Genomic DNA, 22,895 nt, shown 5'->3' with positions numbered 1-22,895 from the left:
TGGTCCAACGGGAGCGCATGCCCGGAATCAGATTCACAACGAATGCATTATATTGCGCGTTGAATAAAATCACATTATCATGCAGTTTCTTCATCAAGTATGAGTGTCCTTGTGTGTGTTAATCTCTTGAGTGATTCAGTTGCTGAATTTACGGAATTGTTCACCGTCGCGCTGTTCACGATACTTGTTCCGTTGCTTCAAATTTGCCCCACGTGTTCCGCCAGAACAGCAATTGAACCGCAATTCACGGGCTGTCACACTGAACACCTCACAGCTGATGCGCATGTCGAGCAATGAACAAGTGAAAAGATAGAAATAAAAGATCGTGAAGCAGCAGCACAAACTTATATCAACCACCAAACCCCCTGAGCCATCACCCGATTCTGTAACGCCTCACCAAATCTCACAATCTTCCTAACCTTCTACTGAAACACTGACGAAATCATGGCGGCCGTTACGCATGTCGAAGACGTTGGCGTGGAGATGATGAACCGGGTGATCCTTTCGAACATGAGCGACACCTGTCCCCTCTGCATTGAGGTAGTGCAACAGTTTGTGGTCACTATTGTCGTCGCCCTCGAGCACGGTTTCGACGAAGACGGCGACTGGATCCAGAGAGAACTAGACGGCGATGTCAAAGAGAATCGACGCAAGCGACGCTTGGTGAACATGATGCCTGGCTTCAAGGACGCCAAGGGGCGCGCTGAGTGGGAGGCCGGCCATTTGCGTTCTGAGAAGCGCATTTACTCAGAATTCAAGCTGATGGATTCGAAAACGCGACACGCGGTGCTGTACGCCTTCGGGGCACGTTTTGGTAAGGACAAGGCCACGATTGATGGCTTGCTGGCATCCGAAGCCGTGGAGCTCGGATACGAGCCCCAGTCCGCTCCCTCCCGAGGAGAAATGAGCGCCGCGGGAAGCTCCCGCGTGGCGTAAGAACACGAAAATGAGTCGCCGGGAAGCGAAGAGGTGTGAAATTTGCAGGCGTGGTGTTTCCGTTGCTTCCCGTGGACGTGCCCCTGGATGCGTGGTTCCGCTGTTGCCGTTGGCGCACAATATTCCATGAGCCGTGGCTCACGGTGGTACCAGAGAGATAATAGACTTTGCTAAATAGACACCTTATATACGTGAAAACGCTTCCCGTGCGCACAGCATCCGTCGTAATGAGACGTGGCAGTTACAGTGACCACGTAGTCATTGATGTCTGCCACCGATCAGTCGCCTGAATCCCGATGCCCAGCTTCAAGCCGTCATTGACCTGCCCGTTTCTTCCCGCGATCCAAATGAAATGGCACACTCCGTGAAACGTCCTTCGTACCTCAATAATCTCAATGCACAGTCTGCTCGGTCGGTCCGACTCGGAAATTTTATGCTGGCCAAGGGATTGCCATCTCGATCCGTGCAAGGTCCTGGACACCAGTGCGCTTTTGGGGGGGGGAACAAGCTCGCTGTTGGTACCACCATATTAGCTGCGTGGGTGAAGGATGCCTGAGAGAATGAGGGTATTGTGTTGTAACGAAATCCGACCGTTGTTCCGCTGGCGGTGCAGGACGGACACGCTGCTTGGTGTTGGATGATACCCGTGTTCACTTTTTTTCTTTGGCTTGGCGAACCGCAAAGCAAGACGGCACGGAGGGGGGATTGTGACTCTCCTGCCAGTAGTTTCACCTGGAGTCCGAAGCGTTGTTTTTTTTTGAGAAAAGAAAATGCATCTGGCTTTTGGTAGGCCACCAACGTGCGCTCTCATGGTACGGTGGAGGAGGGACGAAGGAGAAACATGAATAAAAATTGACCTACAAATTCTCAACCAAAACCAGTACCTGAATACACAATAAAAAGACTGAGCATTTGACATGAGAAAATGATTTCGAGGGAACCAAGCTCGACATCCTCGGTTTCGCCCCTCAACCACGCAACGATCCGACGACCACAATCTGCTATTCCTCTTTCTCTCGCGCCTTACCCTTACCCTTTGCCTTCATCTCCTCTTCCTCCTCCTGCTTCTCATCATCCTTCCGCTTCTCTTCCTCCTCCTCCTGCTTCTCTTCTTCCTTCCGCTCCTTCATCTCCCGCTTCCATTCCGCCACCCAATCGACGCAAACTGTCATGGGAAACTGGACAAATTTGGACCTGTAAACATGGGAGATAGGGCGGCATATTACCATGGGCGACACAATGAAGTCCACGGGGCGGCCCGGGGAACCAGACTCATACTGGCGCTCGAGATTCTCTCGCATGTACTGTTCCTCTTGCGCACCCCAACAATCCACATTTGTCATGGTCTGGCCAATCAACCCGTCAATTTCTGGCTCGAATGCGAAGCCTGATGTTTTCATGTTGTCGGGGTGGTGGAAAACAATCCGCACGTCGGACAGGGCGTTGTTGAAGATCTTCTCCATCTTAGCAACTCTCTGACTGATCAGATCTAGGAAAAATTGAGCCCTATCGCTCAACTCGTTAGGGAAGTTTGAGCCAAGCCCTCTGGCGATGATCTTAGAGATGGAAGCAGGTTCAATGCGGTAATCTATGACACGCGGATTGGGTTTGTTGACCATCGCGTCCCGACACATCTTGAAGGAGAGAAACTTCCAAACGTTCCAGTTGGTCATAAGCACCCGTTGGGTTAATGCTTCTGGGTTGCACTCTGTCTAGACATTAGTTATGCATATAGAGGGAAGATGGGGTCATACCGAGCAAGGCATTGTGCATGTCGTTTTGAGCCTTGAAGTAAGGTGATGTCCAATCGATCAAGTCTGGGCACTTCCCCATCAAGACTGACTTGACTAAAATCCGCCAGATCCACGATTTGAAGAGGTAAAGGGAGCCGTTCTGCATTAAACATAACATGGGGGCATCCGGAGCCCAGCTGAGAAATTCCTTTTTGGTGGATTCATCAAGGCTCTCCCACGCAGTGTCCGTGTAGTACGTAGATACGAAATGTTCAATGGTTGAGTCCAGCTCCTGCCAAAAATAGTAGTCGAAATCGTCATCTTGCGTAGGATGTACAACCGTTCTGAGAAAGAAGTAGGAGTGAGGTTGGGCGCGAGGCTTGGAGGATTTGGCCGTGTTCAATTGTGGTGCTTTAGGGAGCGACGATGCCGGGAGAGGAGGCGTAGGGATCGGCGGCGGTTGTTCGGCCTGAAATGGTGGTTGTTAGATCCATATAATGACTGTTTTAAAACTGGATCAAAATCACTTACGGGTTTGGAAGGAAGGGTCTGATCCGAATTCGCCGGGGTCGATTTCGAACCTGGGTCCATCGCAGAAGTTGTAAGAGGGCTGGCGTTTGAGTCTTGTTGGGTAGATGAAAATCGCCGCCGCTTCTGGGGAGAACGGGACACTGTGCTTTTGTCGTCCAGGAGCGCAGCGGGCTGGGTGTGATCGCCAGTACTTCGCCCGGCCTCGCTCATGTTGACGAGGCTCGCACGGTACAGACAAGGAAGCCCAATGTATGGGAAGACAGTGTTGTTCCAAAGGGCTCGGGAACAGTATCTCAACGTGCTGAGACGTGCCTTTGCGACAAGTGGCGAAAGATGCCAAATTCCATGCGTGAAGGTGATGGCAGGTTGGGAAAAGAGACCTACTTAACATCGGGGGGGAATCTTCTGGCCTTCATCGGCTGTCCACCCACTCGGCCAGGCGCTACAGAAGCCGGGCGTATTGCGTTACACAAAGACCTGGTCGCAAATATGGGGGCTGGGAGGATCGATTCCAGACAAGCGGGCGCACCGCTCGTCAGAGGCTCCGTGACGTGGACAAATAGAAAGGGACTCACACCCTCAAGCACAATAGCTCAATACACGCCTCCATCCCCAGCGCGGCTGGAGCGTGCACTTCCCTTTTGGACTAGTACGCGGCTGTGACACAGTGGGCGTGGATACGTGTTTGAAGGAGCTTTGCTGCCATCAAACTGGCGCGCGTGCGGATTTGCAGAGAATACATGAGGGGGGTTCTGATAATGATGGGTTCCACCGCCGCTGCTGTCGTCATACACTTGGTGAATTCATCACGTTATCTCCTCTTTCCCTCTCTCTCCTCTACCTCATCTTTCTAGAGAGGGCGGGAGTTTCTAAGTGGCAAATCCTACCAGTCCTGCCGCCAAGCACAAAGAAATACCCCCTTGCACCAATAGCTCCACGCCACAGCCAGCCCAAAGGCAACCTTCCGTTCAGCCCCTCACCCAAATCGGGTCAGCTGCAAAATGCCGGTTTCAGAGCTCAGGCTTGAGGCATCTTCACTCCGGGCATTGGCAGCCGCCCGCTCGGTAATTGAAACGACGAGTAGACCGCTTCCGTTGACCGCCAGCAGAGCTAAGTAGACACACCTGCACATGACCGAATACGAGCTTCTTGGCAATAATCACCGTGTTGTACTGCCACGCAGTCACCGTCGGCCAAACACATGCTAAGAGAGTCTCGTTCCGACGGAGAGCCCCATCGGCGTATCGTAGTGCTCATTGATGTACTCAAGTCTAACCCCTTCATCATGGCTGGTACGTTATTAACGCAAGTAGTGTCACTCGGTAATACTATCACTGAGCCGCCCCTGAAATCTACATGGGGAGCGGGCGACGGCTCCTGGTCTGAAATTACTGACGGGAATCCACCACTGCCCGACAACACATGCCAACAGAAAGGTAAACACCCGCCACTGATTATGTGGTAGATCATCGGGTGAGGGCGGCTTCCAGGACATGCATTGGAATCGCGCAGACAAGTTGACGGAGATGCCCGTGACTGCCACGTACTCTTAGAAGCTTCCAGCTTACCTGCTGGATGCCGAGTTGAATTCAGCTCCCACCCCAGCACGTTGCATGGGAATCATGTAGAGAGCCTAAGGAGGCTGGGTCTAGCCAATCATCAGTCTCTAAGCTTCCGACTCACTTGGCTAGTGCCCCCAGAGGGCTTAGGATCCTGCGATGGATTATTGGTTGAGATCAGCTTTTGAGGAGGCGGACTGCATTGCTCCTGAGCAAACAGCTGGAGGGACGCTGCTTGAGGTCGGATGCCTGAGGCAGAGGGTACCGAGTTGATCTGATCCAGTTGAGGTTTAAATACAGTCGTCGTCCCCGACAACTTTCTCTTTCCTTTTCTCTTCACCTTTTCTCATACCCTCGACCCTTCCTCCTCTTGTTGAACTATCTTTTTCTGCTTCATGAAACCCATCCTTCCACTTCCTCCTCTTGTTGACTAGCACTCGCCCCCCACTCGTTCAATCGCCCTTCCCCTTCACGAAACCGACCCTTCCCCTTTCCAACCCGCTCTTTTCTCTCTTACCATGTCTCAGTACTCTTCAAACACTTCGTCCCCACCCGTGATCTACGTTGGGTTGGATTTTGGTACAACGTAAGTACTTATCTCGCCCCCAGAGCTCCCAGAGTTCCCAGTGTCCTGCTTGGGGATTGATGTTCAGACATTTACTAACCTTTGAACTACCAGCCACTCGGCCATCGCGTACCACATCGCCAAGGAAGGTGACCCCGAGCACATTTCCTTCCTCAGGGAGGCATGTTCGGCTGCGACAGTCAGACGAGGGTTTCATAAAATCCCTAGCACTTTGTGGTTAGATGATGACAAGAATGCCATCGATTGGGGTACTTCCTGGCCCCCCAGAGCCGGATGTCGTAAGCTTGAATGGTTTAAGCTTATGGTCTTGTGGAGGGACCAATTAGGCGAGTTGAAAACCTCGAAGAAGTTCACTGAAACGCAAAACAACCTCGACAAATTGGGTCTGGGCGTCCTGGACGGTATCTCATTGTACCTATCGCGACTGTGGGGTCAATTCCGGGAACAGGTCGAGGCTGAACTCAGTAACTGCAGCATTGACGACTGTTCTATTCACCTGACCTTGACGAAACCGGCCAACTGGCCGGAAGACGCCGTCATCCGCCTTCAGAAAGCCGTGCGAGAGGCCGGAATTCGCTACGATGTGAAAACTCTGGATGAGGCAGAGGCCACCGGAGTCACCCTTCTGATGGATCAGGCCAGAAGATTGGAGGTAAATGTATGGAATTACCTAGAGGCTCCGGCTTCAACTATCCCCTCCCCCCCTGACCATTGACTTTCCTGTTCAAGACCTCCTTGATAGGGTGTTTCTACATCCCTGCAAGTACCGTGGCTAACATATGGTAGGTCCAAGACACCTTCATCATCTGTGATTGCGGAGGTGGAACCACTGTAAGCTTTTGAACCACTTCTGAATGCTGTTGTTTTGCGAGCTGACCTATATCTCAAAAGGACTCCATCGGTTATCAAGTTTCCAATTCGTCCCCGTTGGAACTTTCGGAGTGCGTACCAAGCGAGTGCATTTTGGCGGGAGCAGTTGTGTTGGACGACGCGTTCAAAGACATGTTTATGTCAAAGCTTGAAGCAATGTGTCCAGCGCCAACCTTCAAAAATATCAAGCCTCGTGATATCGATGATTTAATCGTCAGATATTGGGATTGCGACGCGAAACTGCACTTTGGTAGTTCGGGACAGGGTTTGACGATCAACCTGCCTGTCGGGTTCGTCGGGGCTAAAGAGAGGCGGGCCCGCCAAAAAGACGCGACCAACACCAAGTTGATCATCACGCAGTATGAACCCTCCCACCTCAAGGCCTATTATTTCTGCTAACGGTTCAAAAGCGAGGAGCTAGTCTCCATCTTTGACCCCGTGCTCGACAAAATCGTGTCATTGATTCAAAGTCAAATTGGCGCCGTCATGGCCGCAACAGACCAAAAGCCGAAGGTAGGTTCGCATTTGCAGTTTGACTAGTTTACCATACACTAACTGTAGAACCACTCGCAGGCAGTAGTCCTCGCCGGCGGTTTTGGCCGCAACCATTATGTCCAATCCGTCGTCCAGCGCAGAATTGAGGAGGGATCGGGTGGCGCCATCCGAGTGATTTCGTACGATGATACGACTGGGTGAGTGTACCTCTCTGTTCGGCACTTACAATCCATGGCTAATTTCCTCAAGATGGGCCTCAGTCGCTGTTGGCGGTGTTGCTCATGCTCGGCTGATGAACCCAGGGCAGAACCCAGGGCAGAACCCAGAGCAGAACCCGCCCTCCATGGCCATCGTGCAAAGTCGTCTCTCAAGACAGAAAATTGGCTTTCGATCGGCCAATCGAGTACTACAATGGATTGTAGAGCCGGTAAAGCACAATCTGAGTCCCAAGTCCAATTCATAAAGCTAATGCATTTTGTGTATCAGGGGACGAGTCTGCCCGCCAGAGCACCGAACAAGTACGCCGTCGACCTGCAGGCCTTTGGAGTCATGAATACTCGTGGATCTACATATCTCACCTTAGATCTATGTGCTAGGTCTGGCATGGATCCGGTTCGCAGGATATGCCAGCTTCAATGGCTCGCGAAAGCAGGATCGCCGGGCAGTGCTTGCTTCGAGCTGGGGCTGACGTACGATGGGACAACCCCGTCGTTCACCGTCTTTCTCGACGGTCATCTCCAGGGCTCCGGAGAAGTGAAGTTTGTGTTCGACTAGGCCGAACCTAACGCGATTTCGAAGGAGCAATGGACTACCGTCTCAGTTGAGGCCTGGGTTCGCAGGAAAGGACCATGTTTTGCTTGATTTTTGGTGTATCTCAAACGGCAGCTCAGATAGTCAACCTCATGGGTAGCTCAAAAAAAAAATGTTTTGCTGTTCATTCCCTTTGCAATGGCTATGATGTGGGATTGTCCCGAGCTAGATCATGTCGTGTTACACTTTCGTCGTCCAAATACTCAGACATGATGACATCAATAAGCGCTGTTGCATTGACGAGTAAGGCTTGTAGGAGAACTTTTGGCATCGGATAGCTAGTGAGGATGAGAGGGGTTAGTGACTACTGGGAATCCGCGCTGTTGTATGTTTTCTTGCTCACCGTTCTTTTTGTTTCATTTGATAGTAGTCACTTTATTTTTGCTCCCGTAGACATGATTCAGCCAATGCGTAGCAAAATACTATGCTCATCACAGTGTGGTCTCCACGCATCAGATATTGCCAAGTGAAGCTCAACACAATGCGCGATTCTCGAGTCGGTTAAATTCACATCAATTAAATTATTAATTATATCATCGTAATGCTAATAACTGAATACCCGTTCGTATCATCATGAAATGCACAGTAGAGAGCCAATAGGCATCCATACTGAAAACATAACCAATCTCACTTCGACTGAACACTGGTGGTGTAGACTTGTGATCCTCCGCAATACTTGACCCAGCCATCTAGCGCCAACTTCTTGATAACAGTGGTGAATCCGTAAGTGCTTGATCCTTTGGTCGCGCTAGTGCAGATACTGTTGGTTGACGCAGTGGACATTGAATTGGGCGAGTCGGGATATTCGATGTGGAAGACAGGCTTCCCAGCCTTGATATAAGGCGCGTAGGCGTCGCATTCGTCGTATTCAACGCATTGCTCGACAGTGACAAAGTCGACAGAGCCTATAACTTGCGCAACAATCTCGGGACTATTTTTGCAACCAATGGACATGTTGTAAGCGGCCGCGGTCTTGGCGAGGAATTTGATGTAGTTGATAGAATCGGCTTTCGACAGGTTCATACCAGTGTCATTTCCCTTCAAATGATGAGTTAGTACGAATAATTGAGCAGAAATTCCAAAGGAGCAACTTACATAGCCGTCAAGGTTGTCGGGATCAATGGCATTGCACCCCTTACTGGCTGCGTAAGCAATGCGTTTCTTCATGATGTTGCGCACGTTGGTGCTGCGAGTGTTGAGCCAGCGCTCATCATCCCATCCATCCATGTCGTTTCCAAGATCAGAGTCGTTGAACTGGTCGGCGTCGTCTCGCCAGTCCTCCCAAGATCCGGCACTGAAGTAGCAAATGACCTTCTTGCCGGCGTCCTGCAAAGCCTTGAAAGTGGAGGCGTCATTGTCGTACATGTCCAGGGTCCAAACTTTGACATTGGGCGAGAGCGTCTTCTTGTTGACCTTGATGGGGTCTTGGAGCACAATTTGCCACGTGTCGCCGACACTTGGCTTCCACGTGGCTCGTGGCTTGGTAGTCTTGGGTTTGGCTGCAGCTCTTCGAGGTCGTCCGGGTCCCAACGGACTAGCAGCGACGATCTGGAGTCCGATGAGGGCCAATGCCTTCCAGGACAGAAAAGACTTTGTTGAAGGCATATTTTCGTGATTACTATCACAAATCCTGGAATGCTGAAAATTCCTGGTCCTCGTGGAGCTCGAGGTACTTTGAGAGGCAACCGTGGTGAAGGTTGGAAGTGATGCCTTAGAACCGTGAAGTAGGCCCAAGTCAAGGGGTTGAGAGAGGATTGAAGATTGAGAGGGAGTTGGAACAGTGCTGTCTGAGCCTGGAGGACGGAATTTGGAGTTCTGCGACGCGTCTGTATTTATAATAAAGGGATCGAGATGTCTTGTCTTTGCATGTCCGATGAACACGACATTGTCTGAGACAAGCTGTGATGGTCTCTCCCTTGGATCGGATCCCCAACACGGCGGTAATAAGCCGCGCCAAATTAATATATGACTATGGCACCATGCTTCAACGATCTAACATTGAGTTTGGAAACAGCGCAAACCTAACGTGGCCAACGCCCAACTGCCAAGATCCGATGCTCGATGCCGACCTGTAACTGTAAACTCAATGCAGAGCGATAGAGCACACGGCTGTCAACCGATTTGACGCCATCCGAGGGGGGTCTTCATCTAGTCCGGATCGGGCGCTTCATCCGCCATGGACCGACGGGCGTTGGAAGTTGATGACGGGTACGCGGCTACCCTTTTCCTAACTGAGGCCTAGATTGAAATGTTATTTCTAACCTTACCGGCCTGGACATGCATCCGAGCCGCAAATACGCTTTCCAGCCCACATTCCAGCACTCATTTTCCACTACACATTCCAGCACCTGTGTCATATCACATTCCAGCGCCCCAGTCGACCCATCGCGTCTCTCAACCGAGGCCTGGCTGGTGGAACCTTAAAGCGCTCCATCCCTAGACAGCTAAACACTGTTCGCCAGCTATTTCCCTTTCTGTCTAAAGGCGGCTAGCTACTGGCTCACGTTGCTGGCCCGGGTCATAATGGTCCTAATTAAGATTTACCCGTCTGTTGAAGTTTAGCAGGTATGGCTTGGCAAAGCCGAGGAACGGACCAGGCTTTGCGCAACGACGAAAAGCATCCGACACAGCAGTGTGATATGAGTTAGTTTGTTGGGTTGGAAGGTGAGCCCATACTGGCCCTCAGTCACTTTTCCAAGCTTCACGAAGCATGTTCTGGAGCCACCACGGGGTATGATTGCCTTGAACAATTTCTGAGAATCACATCTCATCTTACTCGAAACCGCTTTGTAAGAATTAAACCCTCTTCCGCCTCCTGTGGAAGCGCCTGGTGTTGCGGTCGACATCATCTCTGTCTTGATCTATTGGTCAAGGTGGCTAGGTGGTGCGCTCAATACGCTCCGGATGTGAAGAATACCAAGCACGACAATGCTCGATTACTACAGGAAGTGATCCGACTGAATGTTGCGTCACAGAATGCTCGAGGGATCATCGATCAGAAGTGGTTTTGGCACCCACGATTTCTCATAAGCAGAATCGATCCGATTTATTAATCCGCGAAGACAAATGTTACGTAACATTCATCTCGATAAATATGCCACTTCCAGCGCCCCCTGTTGGAGAGCGCATTCCAGTTTTTGTCCGATCAGTTAACGTGACCGAATGCGACAACAATTGTGGTAAGAATATGCCGCCAAGCTCTGTCTTAGTTTTGGGCCTCAGTGCCGGTTGCCTCTACGGCCAGCAATTTTATTATTTCTCCCCAATTTCTAATATTATTTATTGACAAGAATATGGTCACACATTCAACGTTACCTGGGACTCGACAGAGGTCGGCTCATGGTGAAGCAGGAGGCCGCAAACCTTGACCCGGCAGTTCGACCATCACAGACCACCTGGTCGAGAATGTCACTGTTGTGTACGACGCTTTGGATCATGCACTTGTCTTGAACTCGAATGAGCGGATCATGGCAGTGGTTTTTGCTCAAGTCAACCGACAGGGTTGGGTCCTCCAAGAACGGCAGATATCACCAAGGATACTGTACCTGGTGGGGAATGATCAACTCACTGGGAATGCGAGGGGTCGACGACTGGTGAAGCTGCACCCAAAGGCTGTCCAAACTGGACGTGGGCCTTCCCAAGAAAGCCGCTTAATGTCTCCGTCATTATACACAAAATGACTCGGCGTTGGTGAGAGACAGGCTGATCGCCTTCTCAGAATTGCGAGGCTTATCGCCGCAAGGACTGATCAGGACTGCCTTGCAAGACTTGAGACGCAGCGTTTGCAAGGTGAACTGTGAACTTGCACAAGTGATAGGTGGCGAAGTGGGTGCGTTCTTGCGTCCCTCACTCTAAGGGCGGAGACAAACCAGGTCCTAATGGCTTCTGAGTGAAAGTCGTTTCTTCCTCCCCGGTGCTACTGTCACTGCAATTAGCTAGAGCAACGGGTTTGGGTCGGAATGACTCCTTATGCTGGCTGTTGACTATAGCAGAGTGACTGGGGGTGACGATAAGTGTGAGCGTGGGGCGGATTAGTGATTAGGCTGAGGGATGTGGCCTGAGAAGGGTGTTTGGGGGCTTTTCATCGGATTCTCAAATCTGCTACCTGCATTAGAGTACTAAGCACACTGCTCGAGCATGCTCCGCGGCCAAAGTATGGAGTCGAGGCTGGTGACGAGACGGTGTTTGAGACGTGGCTCCTCGAGCATGCAAGCCATTAGAAGGGTTGGATGGCTAGGGAAGCAACGCGGTGAAAATGACTGATGCTATGATCAAGGCGATTGCGCGGTAATTCGACTCGTGTAGGACTTCAATATGTTGTGTCTGGGGGAAACATGTCTCGCCAGGTAAGAGATTGAGTTTCTGTCGTGGACAGTGGGAGCAGGGAAGCTAGTGTGCAAGAGAAAAGATAGGGAGGTTGATGCACTCTGGGGTGTGGATGAGCTGATCGCCTTGAATAGTCGTGTCTTTGGGACAGTGGGATCTTAAGTACTCTTCTGACACGACTTAGTACGACTGGCTTCAGTGACACATGATAGAACCATCAAGATATAGGATATAAATAGCGGCACATGTCTATAGATGTTTGAGGGCCATAGCAAGAGATTCAGCACTATACACTTCTCACAGGACTCTACACGGCTGGCGTTGGCGTCGCACGACAACATAGCCAAGATCTGGGATCCAAGCATCGGAGTGTACCTGTGGACGCTCAATACTGGCAAGTTTGTAATAGAGATGTCTTTAAACTCCACTGGTTCGTATCTCGATATTGAAACCGGGTCATTTGCTAGAGGCTCAGCGTCGTGATAATGTCGCCTCTGGCTTACTCGGTTATCCCCGGGCGCCCGCATACATGAACTGACCTCACTCCGCCTCCATCAACTTGTACTCTCGAGCTTCACAGAATGCGGAGACCCTTCACCACTCGCGTACGGGGAGTTCTCACTGCCCTGTTCTGCTTGCGAGCAGACACCATTCCTTTGTAACGATTCCTTGCTGGGAGGCATTCTTAGTTTCGCCGGCTCTACCAAGATGGCTCGCCGAATGGCCGTTGTTGATGACTGTCTACACGTCTTCGTTGTGTGTTTGATCACTTGGAGGTGGGGCTGAGGATGGTGCGAGGAGGTAGTTTCACGCATTGCTCGGTGCTACTGGAGACACTTCATTCGAGATGCCTCAACGATGAGCTGGAGATGTAGATCCGTTGCAGAAATTGGAGCAGCAGCAGTAGCGAAGCATAGGACAGACCTTCTGGGGCGAAATAACAAGACCGTGAAATGAAGGATACGCAGGGACAAATGGAGAAACGACAAGGCCCAAGGGAGGGTGACTGACGGAGCCGGGAAGGAGGAAATTAGGAGTGGGGAGTTCGAGAGTACGAGTTGGTGGAGGTGGAGGGAGGTCGGTTTATTTATGCTGGCATCCAGGGATGGCGAAGCAAAATAAATGGTGGGCTTATTATGTCGAACTGACCTCAGTTGGAGTAACAAAGAAATGAGGGCATATTACGGCAGACTTGTCTGCATTTTGTACTGTGGTACTGTGCACTATAATGCAGTGGAATAAAAGAGACCAACTAACCTGCACCAAGTTTCACTTGCATGAGGAAACGCAATCACATCTAAGACCAACGAATGCTGGGTAAAAATATTTTGGATTTAAATTTGAAAGCGCTGCAAACTACTATTGGGTATATAATCTAGACTTCAATCTTCGACGTGTCGTGTTCATCACCAAAGGCCTCGATCTTGTAAGAGCTGAACTTGCGAGCCGGCACCTTGTTGGCAAACAGCAAGTCGATCTCTTCGAAAGTGCGGTCCTTTGTTTCCGGGAGCCTGAAGAAGGCCCAGATGAACATGAGGAAGGTTGTGCTTCCCCAGACGAAACCGGTGTACCCCTTCAGGTTCCACTTGGTTGGGTTCATAAAGTAAGGCTGGAGGACGGACGCGATAATTCCAGCAATGGAATATGCGTTGCGCGCCAAGCAGATGGTCTTTTGGCGCAGTCTCGTTGAGCCGATCTCAGCAGGAAGAGCCCATCCCAACTGGCCGGCAGAAAGCTGGAACACAAAGGTCCAAACCAACGTCAGGACTGCTTGAGCCATGCCGACCTTGTCGTCTGAAGTGCGCGCGTTGAGACCGCCAATGAGGAACAACACAACAAACATGGCGGCCATGCCCCAGAGATAGGCGGTGCGGCGGCCCACGTATGGCATGACAAGAAGCCAGGACAGAATAGTTGCGAAGAGTGCCATGGCGTTTCCACCAACGTTGAGTCGGTATGTTTGGTTCGTGTCCAGACCGACTTGCTGGAAAAAGTAGGTCGAGTTGTAGGCGAAGTAAAGACCCGACAAGATCTGGCCCGCGAAGACAACACAAGCGATCTCGGTTCGACGAAGCTCAAAGCCTTTGAAGCAGTCCCAGTACGAGGTACCAACCTCCAGCTCTTGCTCGAGGTTGTTGGTGTACACAATCAGACCCAGGGTCTGTTGGACTTCTGCCTCAGTAGCCTGCGGCCGGAGTCTCTTCAGTGACTTCTCGGCTTCGTCATGGCGGCCAAGACGCACGAGATGCCAGGGCGTGTCGGGGGCAAACCAAAGCACGGGGATAAGCACGGCGGGCCAGAACCACTGGATGGCAAAGGGGACTCGGTACGACCACTCGGTGGTGTTGTTGACCAGGCCCGCCATGATGCCGGCGGAGATGAGCTGGCCGATGATAAAGCACATGTTGGTCCAGCTGGTGAGGTAAATTCGCAGCGACATGGGCAGCACCTCGGAGGCGTAGGCTGGGGCGGTGGTGGCGAAGATGCCCCAGGGAACACCGCAGAAGATCTCGCCAACGACGAGGACCTTGATGTTGGGTGCAAAGAAGACGATGAAGATGAAGGCGCTCAGCGAGATCAAGGAGCCGAGCAGCGTGCGGACATGACCGAATTTCGCAACCAGGTAGCCGTTGAGCAACGTGCCGAAGAATCCTCCGACGGCCGACGAATTGCTCAAGCCAGCCTGCCAAGCCGCCGTGAGCTGATAATTATCCGTCGCGGCGTTGTAGTGGCCGTACTTCTTGGCGAAGCCGGGGTAGGCGTAGAAGTTGCCCAGCAGGTTCGTGTCGTAGCCTTCCATGACGACGCACATGGAGACGGCGAGGCACCAGAAGACGGTCCGGGGGTACTTGCGAATGGCCTCGAGGGGCGGCAGGTTGTGTTCATCCTCGGAGCCCTGTCTGGCCTGTTCGGTGGTGGTTGGGTTCTTGAGGTCGGGCTCGAGGTGGTGGCCCTCGGCGTGGACGGTGGGGGAGATGGATTTTTCCATGTTGAGCTTCAAAGGTGAGGGCTTAGCAATGCATAGATGCCAAGAGATGAAGATGGCTAGTGAAGATTACTAGTGAATATTCCCAGTGAAGATTCCCAGTGAAGAAGAAGCCGCCAGTGCTCTGGAAATATCAGATTCGTTCCTCGGTCATGTCTGGCCCCAGGCGTTATATAGACGTTCGGGGTGTCCTCAAAAGGCCAATCCCCGTGGGGTGGCGTGACACCAAAGCTCTCTGGGGAAGTGCGGGGTCGAACAAGAGTCTACGACTGGCTGGTCAAGTCCGAATATTACTCCTTTGGGCTGGACCCGATATTGCCAGGGGTGGTGAAGTGCCTCCGAGGTCTGCGCCGACGGTCACGGGGGACGCTGGAATCACACTCTGCTGGGGAGTATCACTGCGGTATGAGGTACAGGTGCTCTCTCTTTTACTAAATACTGCGGCACAGGATTAAATACTGCGGCACAGGTGTTGCCTCGGTGTGGAACCCGGTGGAATCCCCTGTGTCAAGAGCCGAGTTGCTCCGTCGTACGCCGGCATTTACTCCGTACGGCAGAGTGAATCCTACGGAGTACAGAGATGACATATTTAAGTCACATCATGTCCTGGGACGGCGACAATCAAGCCACTCGATTACACACAGAGGCGAGGTGCTCCGAGACCGCAACAGCCAAGGGCGCCCGCCATGGTGCGCAATTTTCCAACAATGGATCCCGGGGAACAATCGTCGGCCATGGCCTTTAGTGCCTCACATTTGAGGTGTCTAGTGAGACGCTTGAGCCCCGGTTTTTGTTAATGCGGCGGAAATGCCGTCCGGCTTGTCATGGCGCGGAACAAACTCTCGCGATGCATCTCATAGCTTCATCCCTCTGCTTCAGTCCGCCACGATGACCACCTTGCTTACTGTATCCGGCCTCAAACGCAACCTCACATTGAACTAGTTCACCAGCTCTCCCATTCGCCACACTGGCGCTATTACCCGCCGTGATATAACGTAACCCTCCATGTCCACGCCATCTCCCCTCGGCGTCCAGTCCATCCCCACTTTCACCGCCACCTGCATTCAATCATTCCATCGCCTTCACCACCATGACGCCCGGCGACGAGCTGCAGCCGCTGCCTCAGCAGGCCTGCGACAACTGCCGCTGCCGCAAGATCAAGTGCGACCGCGGCTCGCCGTGCAAGCATTGCGTCGCCGCGTCGCTGCGCTGCCAGTATCTGCATGTCATTCGCCGCAAGGGGCCGCGGCGAGGCATCGGCCGACGCCTGGCGCAGCTGAAGCAGGGCCAGACGGAGCTGGACAGGAACTACTTTGAGGTTATCACCGTCGACTTGCCGGCGCCGGCGAGCCGTGAGTTGAAGCCGAGCGGCAGTTCGCATTCGCAATCGCAATCGCCACAGTCCTCCGGCAGCTCTCAATCCTGCGCCAACTCACACTCCAGCGGCAATACCGTCAGGGGTAGCAAAGAGCCGCTTCAAGGCGACAATGCGCGTCTGGCCATATCCCCGTCGACAAGTACCGAGTCGGAAAATGCTGTCGTCACCCCTGCCTCACTCGACCAATCCATCTCTTTGCTGGATGCCGTACTACCACTGCCGGACCTGGTGGCCCAACGTCGACGACTATGTCGGTCCCTCGTTGCTCACGTCGAGGTCTTCCTAAAGCACATGTTCCCCATAATGCCCGTCATCCACGGCCAAGAGATCCTCGCCGACGCAGCCCGCCTGGATCAACTGGCCCCCTCACGATACGCACTCATCGCCGCCATGTGTGCGGCCACACGCACGCAACTGCAACTGGACTATGAAGAAAACTGCAGAGGCAACGGGCCTGGGGCAGATATTCCCAAAGAGCCGCCGCTCACTGGCCAGATGCTGCTCGACATTGCGGAGACTTCACTGCGCCAATACAATGTTGTCGACGACTACTCTCTAGATTCGGTTCTAGCTTCGTATTTCATCGGCACCGGATACGGAAATCTCAACCTCAACCGCCGCTCTGGCTTCTATCTAAACCAGAGCATAAGTCTTGCCCAGTCCCTCAACCTTACCTCGGAAGCTGGCTACGTCGACCTCTGCGAAAGTGAGCGCGAGACGAGACGACGAGTCTTTTGGCTGCTGTTTGTTACAGAGAGGTCAGTTCCTCTTCTCCCATGTATCATGTTCAAGGTACGCTCTGTTCTGACTGCATTCTTAGAACATTTTCCCTGCAGCACCGTCGACCCATCATGCTACGCAGCCGCATCCCTAAGCCGCGCGTCGTCGATTCCGACTGCCCAACCGTTATGCACGATTTTCTGAATCACATTCGCGTATTCGATCTACTGCCATGTGCGCTTTACGACTGGGATCCGCAAGACGACGAGTACAAATCCGACGACGTGTCCCTGCCCAACAAAATCAACGCACGCCTCTCCGCACTTCAAGTGGACAACTCCTTCATCGAAAGCCAAAGATTCGATACGCTGATTACGCAGCAGTGGCTGCGCGTGTCCATGTGGCGGTTGGCGTTTGGGACACAGCCGTCTTTGGCGTACGGTCGCGAGACACATTTACCGGTTGGGCTTCCTATCGATGCTGGCAAATCGGTCCTGGTTGAGTTGTATTCGGTTGGTCAATTGTCAAAGGACTGCCACGGCATTGGGATAGTAAGTTCCTCGCCTAACCTTTGAATAAATTGCTGATCGGAGACAGGAACAAAAACTTTTCGACATTGGAATCGGTCTAGCCGACACGGCTCAATTACAAGGCCAGAACTTCTCGTCGCTCGAAATCGGCCCAAGAGACTTGCTCAGCACCATCGTAAAGTTCCTAACAAGGATCCGCGGCAGCGAGTCCTATCTCCTGCCCAAGCTGTTGCAGCGTTCCGAGACCATTCTAGGTCACGCCGACCCGGTTGCTCATATCGACACGCAATGGCCCATGAGTGATGCTGGGACCAATCTAGAGGATTGGGCTATCGCTGACGACCTCTCGGTGCTAGCGGACAATTTAACGGATAAAATAAGTTGGGAGCTGCAGGATTGGGATACGTAACCGAATATCTTATATATACCCTATTTTGTAACATGTAGGCGTTGAGGGCGAACTAGTCATATTGCGAGAGGCCGATTGCGGCATTCTGTATTGATATGTTGGTAATGAGGGATCAAATGTGGAACACAATATAATGAGCTTGTTTAATGAGTGGTGCATTGTTTCCGTGGCCAATGTAATGGCACGCCTACCAACATGAGGAACCATGAGAGTTTTTCCCGTCACTGGTCCTCCAGTACCTATAAGTTTCTATCAACCGATATCATGGCTCTAATTTCCCACCCAACTGATTACAATCTCTCAAGAATCGCAACCCTGCTATCATAGTCGCCCTTAAACTGATACTGAATGCCGCCGTTCATAAGCGTGGCTCCTGAATAAGTCTTGTCGCCATCCACCTTGTAAAAAGCAGAAGGGTCCAAGCCCTGGAGTCTGAATATGGGATAACTGTGGCTTGTCGTCTCTTGGACCTGGAACGCAAACAGAACAGCCTGGCTGCCGTTCTCAGAGACGAACATGGCTGCGGGGAAGTTGGACTCCCCGGGCAGGTTCAGACGCCACATGTCTCCTCGCACAACAATGGGGTTGACCCTTTCTGCGAGGGCGATGAGGTCTGGGATCTGCTTCCTGTCCGATTCAGGGATCGTGGCTGGGTTGAGCTCCAGGCCGAAAGAACCTCCCATCATGGAGACGTGTGCTCGGAATCGAATTGGAGTGGTGCGTCCGGTAACCTCGTTCGGTACGACGGATACGTGCGCACCCATGCTTGAAGCAGGATACACCAAAGATGTGCCAAACTGGATAGAGATGCGATCAAGCGCATCTGTGTTGTCCGACGTCCACACCTGGGGGAAGTACTGCAGGATACCAGGGTCAAAGCGACCACCGCCAGCCGCACAGCCTTCCCACAGCACGTCGGGGAACTGAGTCGTCAGCTCGTTCAGCACGCGGTATAGGCCGAGCATGTAGGTGTGGTAGTTCTCCGGGGCAGGACTCTCGTGCATGCCGCGGTTGTTGTCCCACTTGACGTAGCTCACCGGCACGGTTCGCAGAATGTTGGATACCGACTCGATGATGAAGTCCTGGACCTCGCGAAGGGCGACGTTTAGGACTAATTGGTTTCGGGTCTCGGTGCGCGGGTACTTGCCGGCGTGCAGCACCCAGTCAGGGTGTTTCTCGTATAGCTCGGACTTGGCGTTGATCATCTCAGGTTCGAACCAAAGTCCAAATTGCAGCGTCTTGGTCGAGTTTGCTGTCTGGAGCTTCGTGACCTTGTCTGCAAGAGCCTTCAAGCCGTTGGGAAATCGAGCTGGGTTGGCCTGCCAATCACCAAGGCCAGCGTGGTCATTGATACGGGGATGTTTCACCCCGAACCATCCATCGTCCAGGACAAAGAGCTCAACGCCAAGGCTTGCAGAGTCCTGGGCCATTTTGTAAATGACGCTCTCGTCAAAGTCGAAGTACAGGCCCTCCCAGCTGTTAAGCAAAATGGGGCGGGGCTGGTGGACAAACTTGCTCTTCATGAGGTGGTGACGGAAAACGCGGTGGTATTTGCGCGACATGCCTCCAATGCCAGAGTCTGAGAAAACGGAAACGGATTCCGGAGATGTCAGAGACTCCCCAGGGCCGAGGGGCCAGGAGAGCTGACCGGGGTTCATTCCGATCAGGGTACGAATGAGTCCCTTCGGGCTCTTCTCAACCTCAACGGTAAAGGAGCCAGTGTACACGAGGGAAAAGCCCCAGGCTTCGCCTTGAGACTCTGTGGTGGTTGGTGTGACAATTGAGACAAATGGGTTGTGGCAATGAGAACTGTAGCCAGTGGTGCTTCCAAAACTATAGTCAAGTTAGTCTGACGATGTTCTCTTCTCAGGACATTCACACTCACCCTTGTGTTCCGTAGTCGACCTTGCGGCGGATTCTGGTAGCCTCTCTTGACCACTCGCCATGCAGCTCGAGCATTTCGTAATCTCTGTACGGCAAGTCGGCACTGAAGCTGGCCAGCTTCTCGACAGAAATCCGCTCATTTCCCTTGTTCGTAATCTTAACACTGCGCGCAATCGCGTCGTACTTCGGGAAGACGGAGTATGTCAACTCGGCTGCCACCGCACTGAGACTGTCGTACATGTGGATCACGAGGGTAGTGACCTGGTCGGCCTCACCAAATGTCGAGGGGAGACCGGACAGGCTCGGCTTTCCTTGTATGACATTGTGAGACTGGTATTTGAACTCGCTGACGGTGTGGCCTTCAGATTGCTTGATGACCATGGCAGGCGAGCGGAAGTCTCCTCGGCCCATGTCGGGAAACTCGCGTCTAATATGGGCTTGCATGGACCAGCCCCCATCAGCTGGGGGAGCCGGGATTGCCGGGTCTTCGGTCACTAGGCCTCCAAAGTGATCGGAGATGAGGTCACCGGTTGTCTCATCGACGTGAAATCGATAGGAGGAGTTTTCTCCGTTCAGAGCGAAGGAGAGCCCGTCGACAACAACAGCTGTATAAGATGATGATTAATCCCATGGACGATAAAGTTGGAGATTGTTTCAACATCTCAAAGACGCCGTGAACTTACCCTTGGGCTTGGCCACAGCCGGAACAGGGTGGATGTGGGTGACCGTCATGTTGCAGTAATTGACTCAAACGGTGCTTCGGTGATGGTAAAGAGTGCAAGAAGCTCGTCTCGCTTTGCACGAAGAGAGACAATGAGATATCAGACCTGAGAAAGTCACGATTATATACAGCAGGGACTACGCATAAGTACATAACAGCACAGCGATTGACCCAATCGGATAGCAACATGGCAGACTCTTGGGGCGATATGTGAAGTCCGGATATTTCCCCAACGGGTTAGACGCGGGCGGTGCATCATTGGTCAGGCGCCTGATCCCCAACATGGCGTCTCCGTACGGGTGACCTCCTTGGGGCGCCCCGAATTGACGCAAATTGAGGGGTTGTGATGGAGGCGTGATAGGGGCATTTGACTGGCTGGTGAAGGGGCGAGAATCTGTACTGCTGCATCGGGTTTGCCGTGTTGTCGTGCGCCTTACATATGAGGTGTGAATACTGACGCCGGTTAAATCCGGCTGGGTGTGTGTCTCGGCTGAGGCGGGCCATGGTTCCGGGAAGTCAACCTGCTGCGGCAACGACAGAAATATCACTATAACGAACAACTTTCTCAGTTCATTCATCTCTAGAGAATCTGACCCTCAAGTAAATTGGACAAGATGACGGGATTAGGTTGTCATTCAACTTTCGCGTATCCTCTAGTTAGTCCTACCATCAAGTAGGTCTCACAAAAGTCAAAGAAAGACATGATATATAGGCAATGTCGCTATTCGCAACATCCCTCAAATAATCAAACCTCTCTTCTCTTAATTCCAACCCAACATTCCACAGGTTTCTTGGAAAATCCCTCATGCGACTCCAGCTTCCCCTGGTAGAGTGTGAAATCATACCGACGGAACGCAGTGCCTATAATCAGGGCCAATTCCATGTGGGCCACGTTCTGACCAACGCACGCCCTCGGGCCGTATGAGAAAGGGTTGAAGCCCATCTTCTGGTGATCGGTCAGGCTCAGCCAGCGATCAGGCTTGAACTCTTCCACATCCAGGCCCCAAATGTCCGCGTCGTGATGGAGGGTATAGCTAGGTACCGAAAGCACGGTGCCCTCGGGAAAGTGGTCTTGGCCGTAAGACACTCCCCGTGGAGAGGTGACGAGTCGGGGAAGTCCAAGGGCTGACGTCGAGTGCAACCGCATTCCCTCGTCGATGCACTGTCGGAGAAACCGCAGATTCTTGACCATACTGTGAGCGGCGATGGAAGAGCCGGAAGGAATAGCGGCGTCAAGCTCCGTCTGGAGTCTAGAAACAATCTTTCCAGGATTGGATCGTTCACCTTGCAGGATCCAGTAGATAACAGCACAAGCCGTGTTGGAGACTGTGTCACTGCCTGCAATGAGTTGGGTCAGTGCCTCGGAGACCAACTCATCCCTCGGCATCGGGTTTCCATCACCGTCTTTGCTGTGGCAAAGCATCTCCAAAATATCATTTCGATCTCCTTCTGTTGATAGACCTTTCTCGGCCGATCCAAGACGCTTGGAAACAGCAGCCTCGGCAATTCCGTGAAGATCAACCACCGACTGCAGTCCATTGGAAAAGAACGGGTCCGGTAGGTGCTTCGCGAAGGGCCGTAATTCAGGTAGGAGACCAAGTGTTGAACTCACTTCTCCCCGTCGATTGAGAGTCTCGGCGCCGGGAACGTACGTCTTGGGCTTTCCAGGCAGAGTCGATTCACACTCATCGCGACCGCGGTCAACCATGCCAAAGGGCGCTCCGAATGCCAGATCGCCGATAATGTCAAAGGCCAGAAAGGTGCACCATGGCATCATGTTGACCCGCGAGAAGCCATCTTCTGTAGTCGGGTACGCAGCCATGCGATCGAGTTGATCAACCCATCGCTTTAGGTTGGCGGCCATGTGCGGCTCGAAATCCTGCACAGCTCCAGGGGAAAACGCATGAGCGACAATCTTGCGCTTCCTAGTATGCTCGCCCCGGTGGCGCACATTAAAGACTCCAGGGACTCCAGAAACAAAAGCATCATAGAAATGGCTGCTCACTGGTAAATAAGACGTCACAAAGGATCAAAGGAGAGGATTTTACTCTTTCAAGAAGCCATTCCCGTGCGCATAGACTGTGCGCAGTCCCTCGGGCGTGGCAATCGAGACATGGTTGAATCCGACCCGGACAACTTTGCCGTACTTGCGATGGGCAGAATCAACCCAGGCAAACTTCTGACCTCGACGAGCGCCTAGTGCAATCCAGGTGTTACTGAACTTGGCCACGAAAGGGCCTGGGATATGCTTCAGGTGTCGGTAAGTGGTGAAGTATGGAACTACCCAGTAGAGGACAACCCAGACGGGCGCAAGCACACATGTCAGTGCGATTAGGTGAGAAAGCTGCATGACGAGATGATTCTACTAGACTGCGCATAGAGAATCGATGTCAAGGGGAAGAGTCACATAGGGTACTTATA

The 22,895-nt window shown here is 52.4% G+C and overlaps 9 protein-coding genes across 9 annotated transcripts; 4 read left to right on the top strand and 5 right to left on the bottom strand.

Annotated features, from left to right (window-relative positions):
• Positions 1–444: 444 nt before the first annotated feature.
• Positions 445–936, top strand: BGZ61DRAFT_535375 (uncharacterized protein; the record flags this gene model as incomplete). Its single annotated transcript, XM_046254266.1, has 1 exon — positions 445–936. The coding sequence occupies one exon, from the start codon at positions 445–447 to the stop codon at positions 934–936; it is 492 nt and encodes a 163-aa protein (XP_046101128.1).
• A 1,001-nt stretch (positions 937–1,937) lies between these two features.
• On the bottom strand, positions 1,938–3,410 carry BGZ61DRAFT_480992 (uncharacterized protein; the record flags this gene model as incomplete). Its single annotated transcript, XM_046249254.1, has 3 exons — positions 1,938–2,644; positions 2,691–3,138; positions 3,201–3,410. The coding sequence occupies 3 exons, from the start codon at positions 3,408–3,410 to the stop codon at positions 1,938–1,940; spliced, it is 1,365 nt and encodes a 454-aa protein (XP_046101127.1).
• A 1,701-nt stretch (positions 3,411–5,111) lies between these two features.
• On the top strand, positions 5,112–7,645 carry BGZ61DRAFT_520141 (uncharacterized protein). Its single transcript, XM_046252435.1, has 8 exons — positions 5,112–5,345; positions 5,439–5,997; positions 6,132–6,176; positions 6,237–6,574; positions 6,626–6,728; positions 6,789–6,907; positions 6,960–7,137; positions 7,197–7,645. The coding sequence occupies exons 1-8, from the start codon at positions 5,278–5,280 to the stop codon at positions 7,482–7,484; spliced, it is 1,698 nt and encodes a 565-aa protein (XP_046101126.1). The 5' UTR covers positions 5,112–5,277; the 3' UTR covers positions 7,485–7,645.
• A 373-nt stretch (positions 7,646–8,018) lies between these two features.
• Positions 8,019–9,435, bottom strand: BGZ61DRAFT_395582 (glycoside hydrolase superfamily). The gene is made up of 2 exons (XM_046242934.1): positions 8,616–9,435; positions 8,019–8,558 (listed from the first exon to the last, which is right to left on the bottom strand). The coding sequence occupies exons 1-2, from the start codon at positions 9,123–9,125 to the stop codon at positions 8,148–8,150; spliced, it is 921 nt and encodes a 306-aa protein (XP_046101125.1). The 5' UTR covers positions 9,126–9,435; the 3' UTR covers positions 8,019–8,147.
• Positions 9,436–12,101: 2,666 nt separating this feature from the next.
• On the top strand, positions 12,102–12,329 carry BGZ61DRAFT_358834 (uncharacterized protein; the record flags this gene model as incomplete). The annotated part of the gene is made up of 1 exon (XM_046241007.1): positions 12,102–12,329. The coding sequence occupies one exon, from the start codon at positions 12,102–12,104 to the stop codon at positions 12,327–12,329; it is 228 nt and encodes a 75-aa protein (XP_046101124.1).
• Positions 12,330–13,158: 829 nt separating this feature from the next.
• Positions 13,159–14,947, bottom strand: BGZ61DRAFT_456527 (general substrate transporter). The gene has a single exon (XM_046246529.1). The coding sequence runs from the start codon at positions 14,833–14,835 to the stop codon at positions 13,222–13,224; it is 1,614 nt and encodes a 537-aa protein (XP_046101123.1). The 5' UTR covers positions 14,836–14,947; the 3' UTR covers positions 13,159–13,221.
• Positions 14,948–15,922: 975 nt separating this feature from the next.
• On the top strand, positions 15,923–17,869 carry BGZ61DRAFT_535370 (fungal-specific transcription factor domain-containing protein; the record flags this gene model as incomplete). Its single annotated transcript, XM_046254265.1, has 3 exons — positions 15,923–16,968; positions 17,031–17,481; positions 17,528–17,869. The coding sequence occupies 3 exons, from the start codon at positions 15,923–15,925 to the stop codon at positions 17,867–17,869; spliced, it is 1,839 nt and encodes a 612-aa protein (XP_046101122.1).
• A 150-nt stretch (positions 17,870–18,019) lies between these two features.
• Positions 18,020–20,635, bottom strand: BGZ61DRAFT_395571 (Melibiase-domain-containing protein). The gene is made up of 3 exons (XM_046242933.1): positions 20,437–20,635; positions 19,755–20,358; positions 18,020–19,702 (listed from the first exon to the last, which is right to left on the bottom strand). Exons 1-3 carry the CDS (start codon positions 20,483–20,485, stop codon positions 18,160–18,162), a joined length of 2,196 nt encoding a protein of 731 aa, XP_046101121.1. The 5' UTR covers positions 20,486–20,635; the 3' UTR covers positions 18,020–18,159.
• Positions 20,636–21,219: 584 nt separating this feature from the next.
• Positions 21,220–22,824, bottom strand: BGZ61DRAFT_359086 (cytochrome p450 benzoate 4-monooxygenase; the record flags this gene model as incomplete). The annotated part of the gene is made up of 2 exons (XM_046241034.1): positions 21,220–22,471; positions 22,523–22,824. 2 exons carry the CDS (start codon positions 22,822–22,824, stop codon positions 21,220–21,222), a joined length of 1,554 nt encoding a protein of 517 aa, XP_046101120.1.
• Between the last annotated feature and the right edge of the window lie 71 nt (positions 22,825–22,895).

This window comes from Ilyonectria robusta, assembly GCF_021365365.1.
Source record: "Ilyonectria robusta strain PMI_751 chromosome Unknown BGZ61scaffold_17, whole genome shotgun sequence".
NCBI lineage: Eukaryota > Fungi > Ascomycota > Sordariomycetes > Hypocreales > Nectriaceae > Ilyonectria > Ilyonectria robusta.
The sequence above is the reverse complement of the archived record's forward strand: the minus strand, read 5'-3'. Positions and strand labels throughout refer to the sequence as shown.

Excerpts from the sequence above, each read along its gene's own strand:
- BGZ61DRAFT_395582 (XM_046242934.1), bottom strand. The coding sequence starts at position 9,125 with ATGCCTTCAACAAAGTCTTTTCTGTCCTGGAAGGCATTGGCCCTCATC. Across the intron at positions 8,559-8,615 it reads CCGACAACCTTGACGGCTAT|GGAAATGACACTGGTATGAA; the intron begins GTAAGTTGCTCC and ends CATCATTTGAAG.
- BGZ61DRAFT_395571 (XM_046242933.1), bottom strand. The coding sequence starts at position 20,485 with ATGACGGTCACCCACATCCACCCTGTTCCGGCTGTGGCCAAGCCCAAG. Across the intron at positions 20,359-20,436 it reads GGCTGTGGCCAAGCCCAAGG|CTGTTGTTGTCGACGGGCTC; the intron begins GTAAGTTCACGG and ends CATCTTATACAG. Across the intron at positions 19,703-19,754 it reads GTCGACTACGGAACACAAGG|TTTTGGAAGCACCACTGGCT; the intron begins GTGAGTGTGAAT and ends ACTTGACTATAG.
- BGZ61DRAFT_456527 (XM_046246529.1), bottom strand. The coding sequence starts at position 14,835 with ATGGAAAAATCCATCTCCCCCACCGTCCACGCCGAGGGCCACCACCTC.
- BGZ61DRAFT_520141 (XM_046252435.1), top strand. The coding sequence starts at position 5,278 with ATGTCTCAGTACTCTTCAAACACTTCGTCCCCACCCGTGATCTACGTT. Across the intron at positions 5,346-5,438 it reads GGGTTGGATTTTGGTACAAC|CCACTCGGCCATCGCGTACC; the intron begins GTAAGTACTTAT and ends TTGAACTACCAG. Across the intron at positions 6,575-6,625 it reads ACCAAGTTGATCATCACGCA|CGAGGAGCTAGTCTCCATCT; the intron begins GTATGAACCCTC and ends ACGGTTCAAAAG.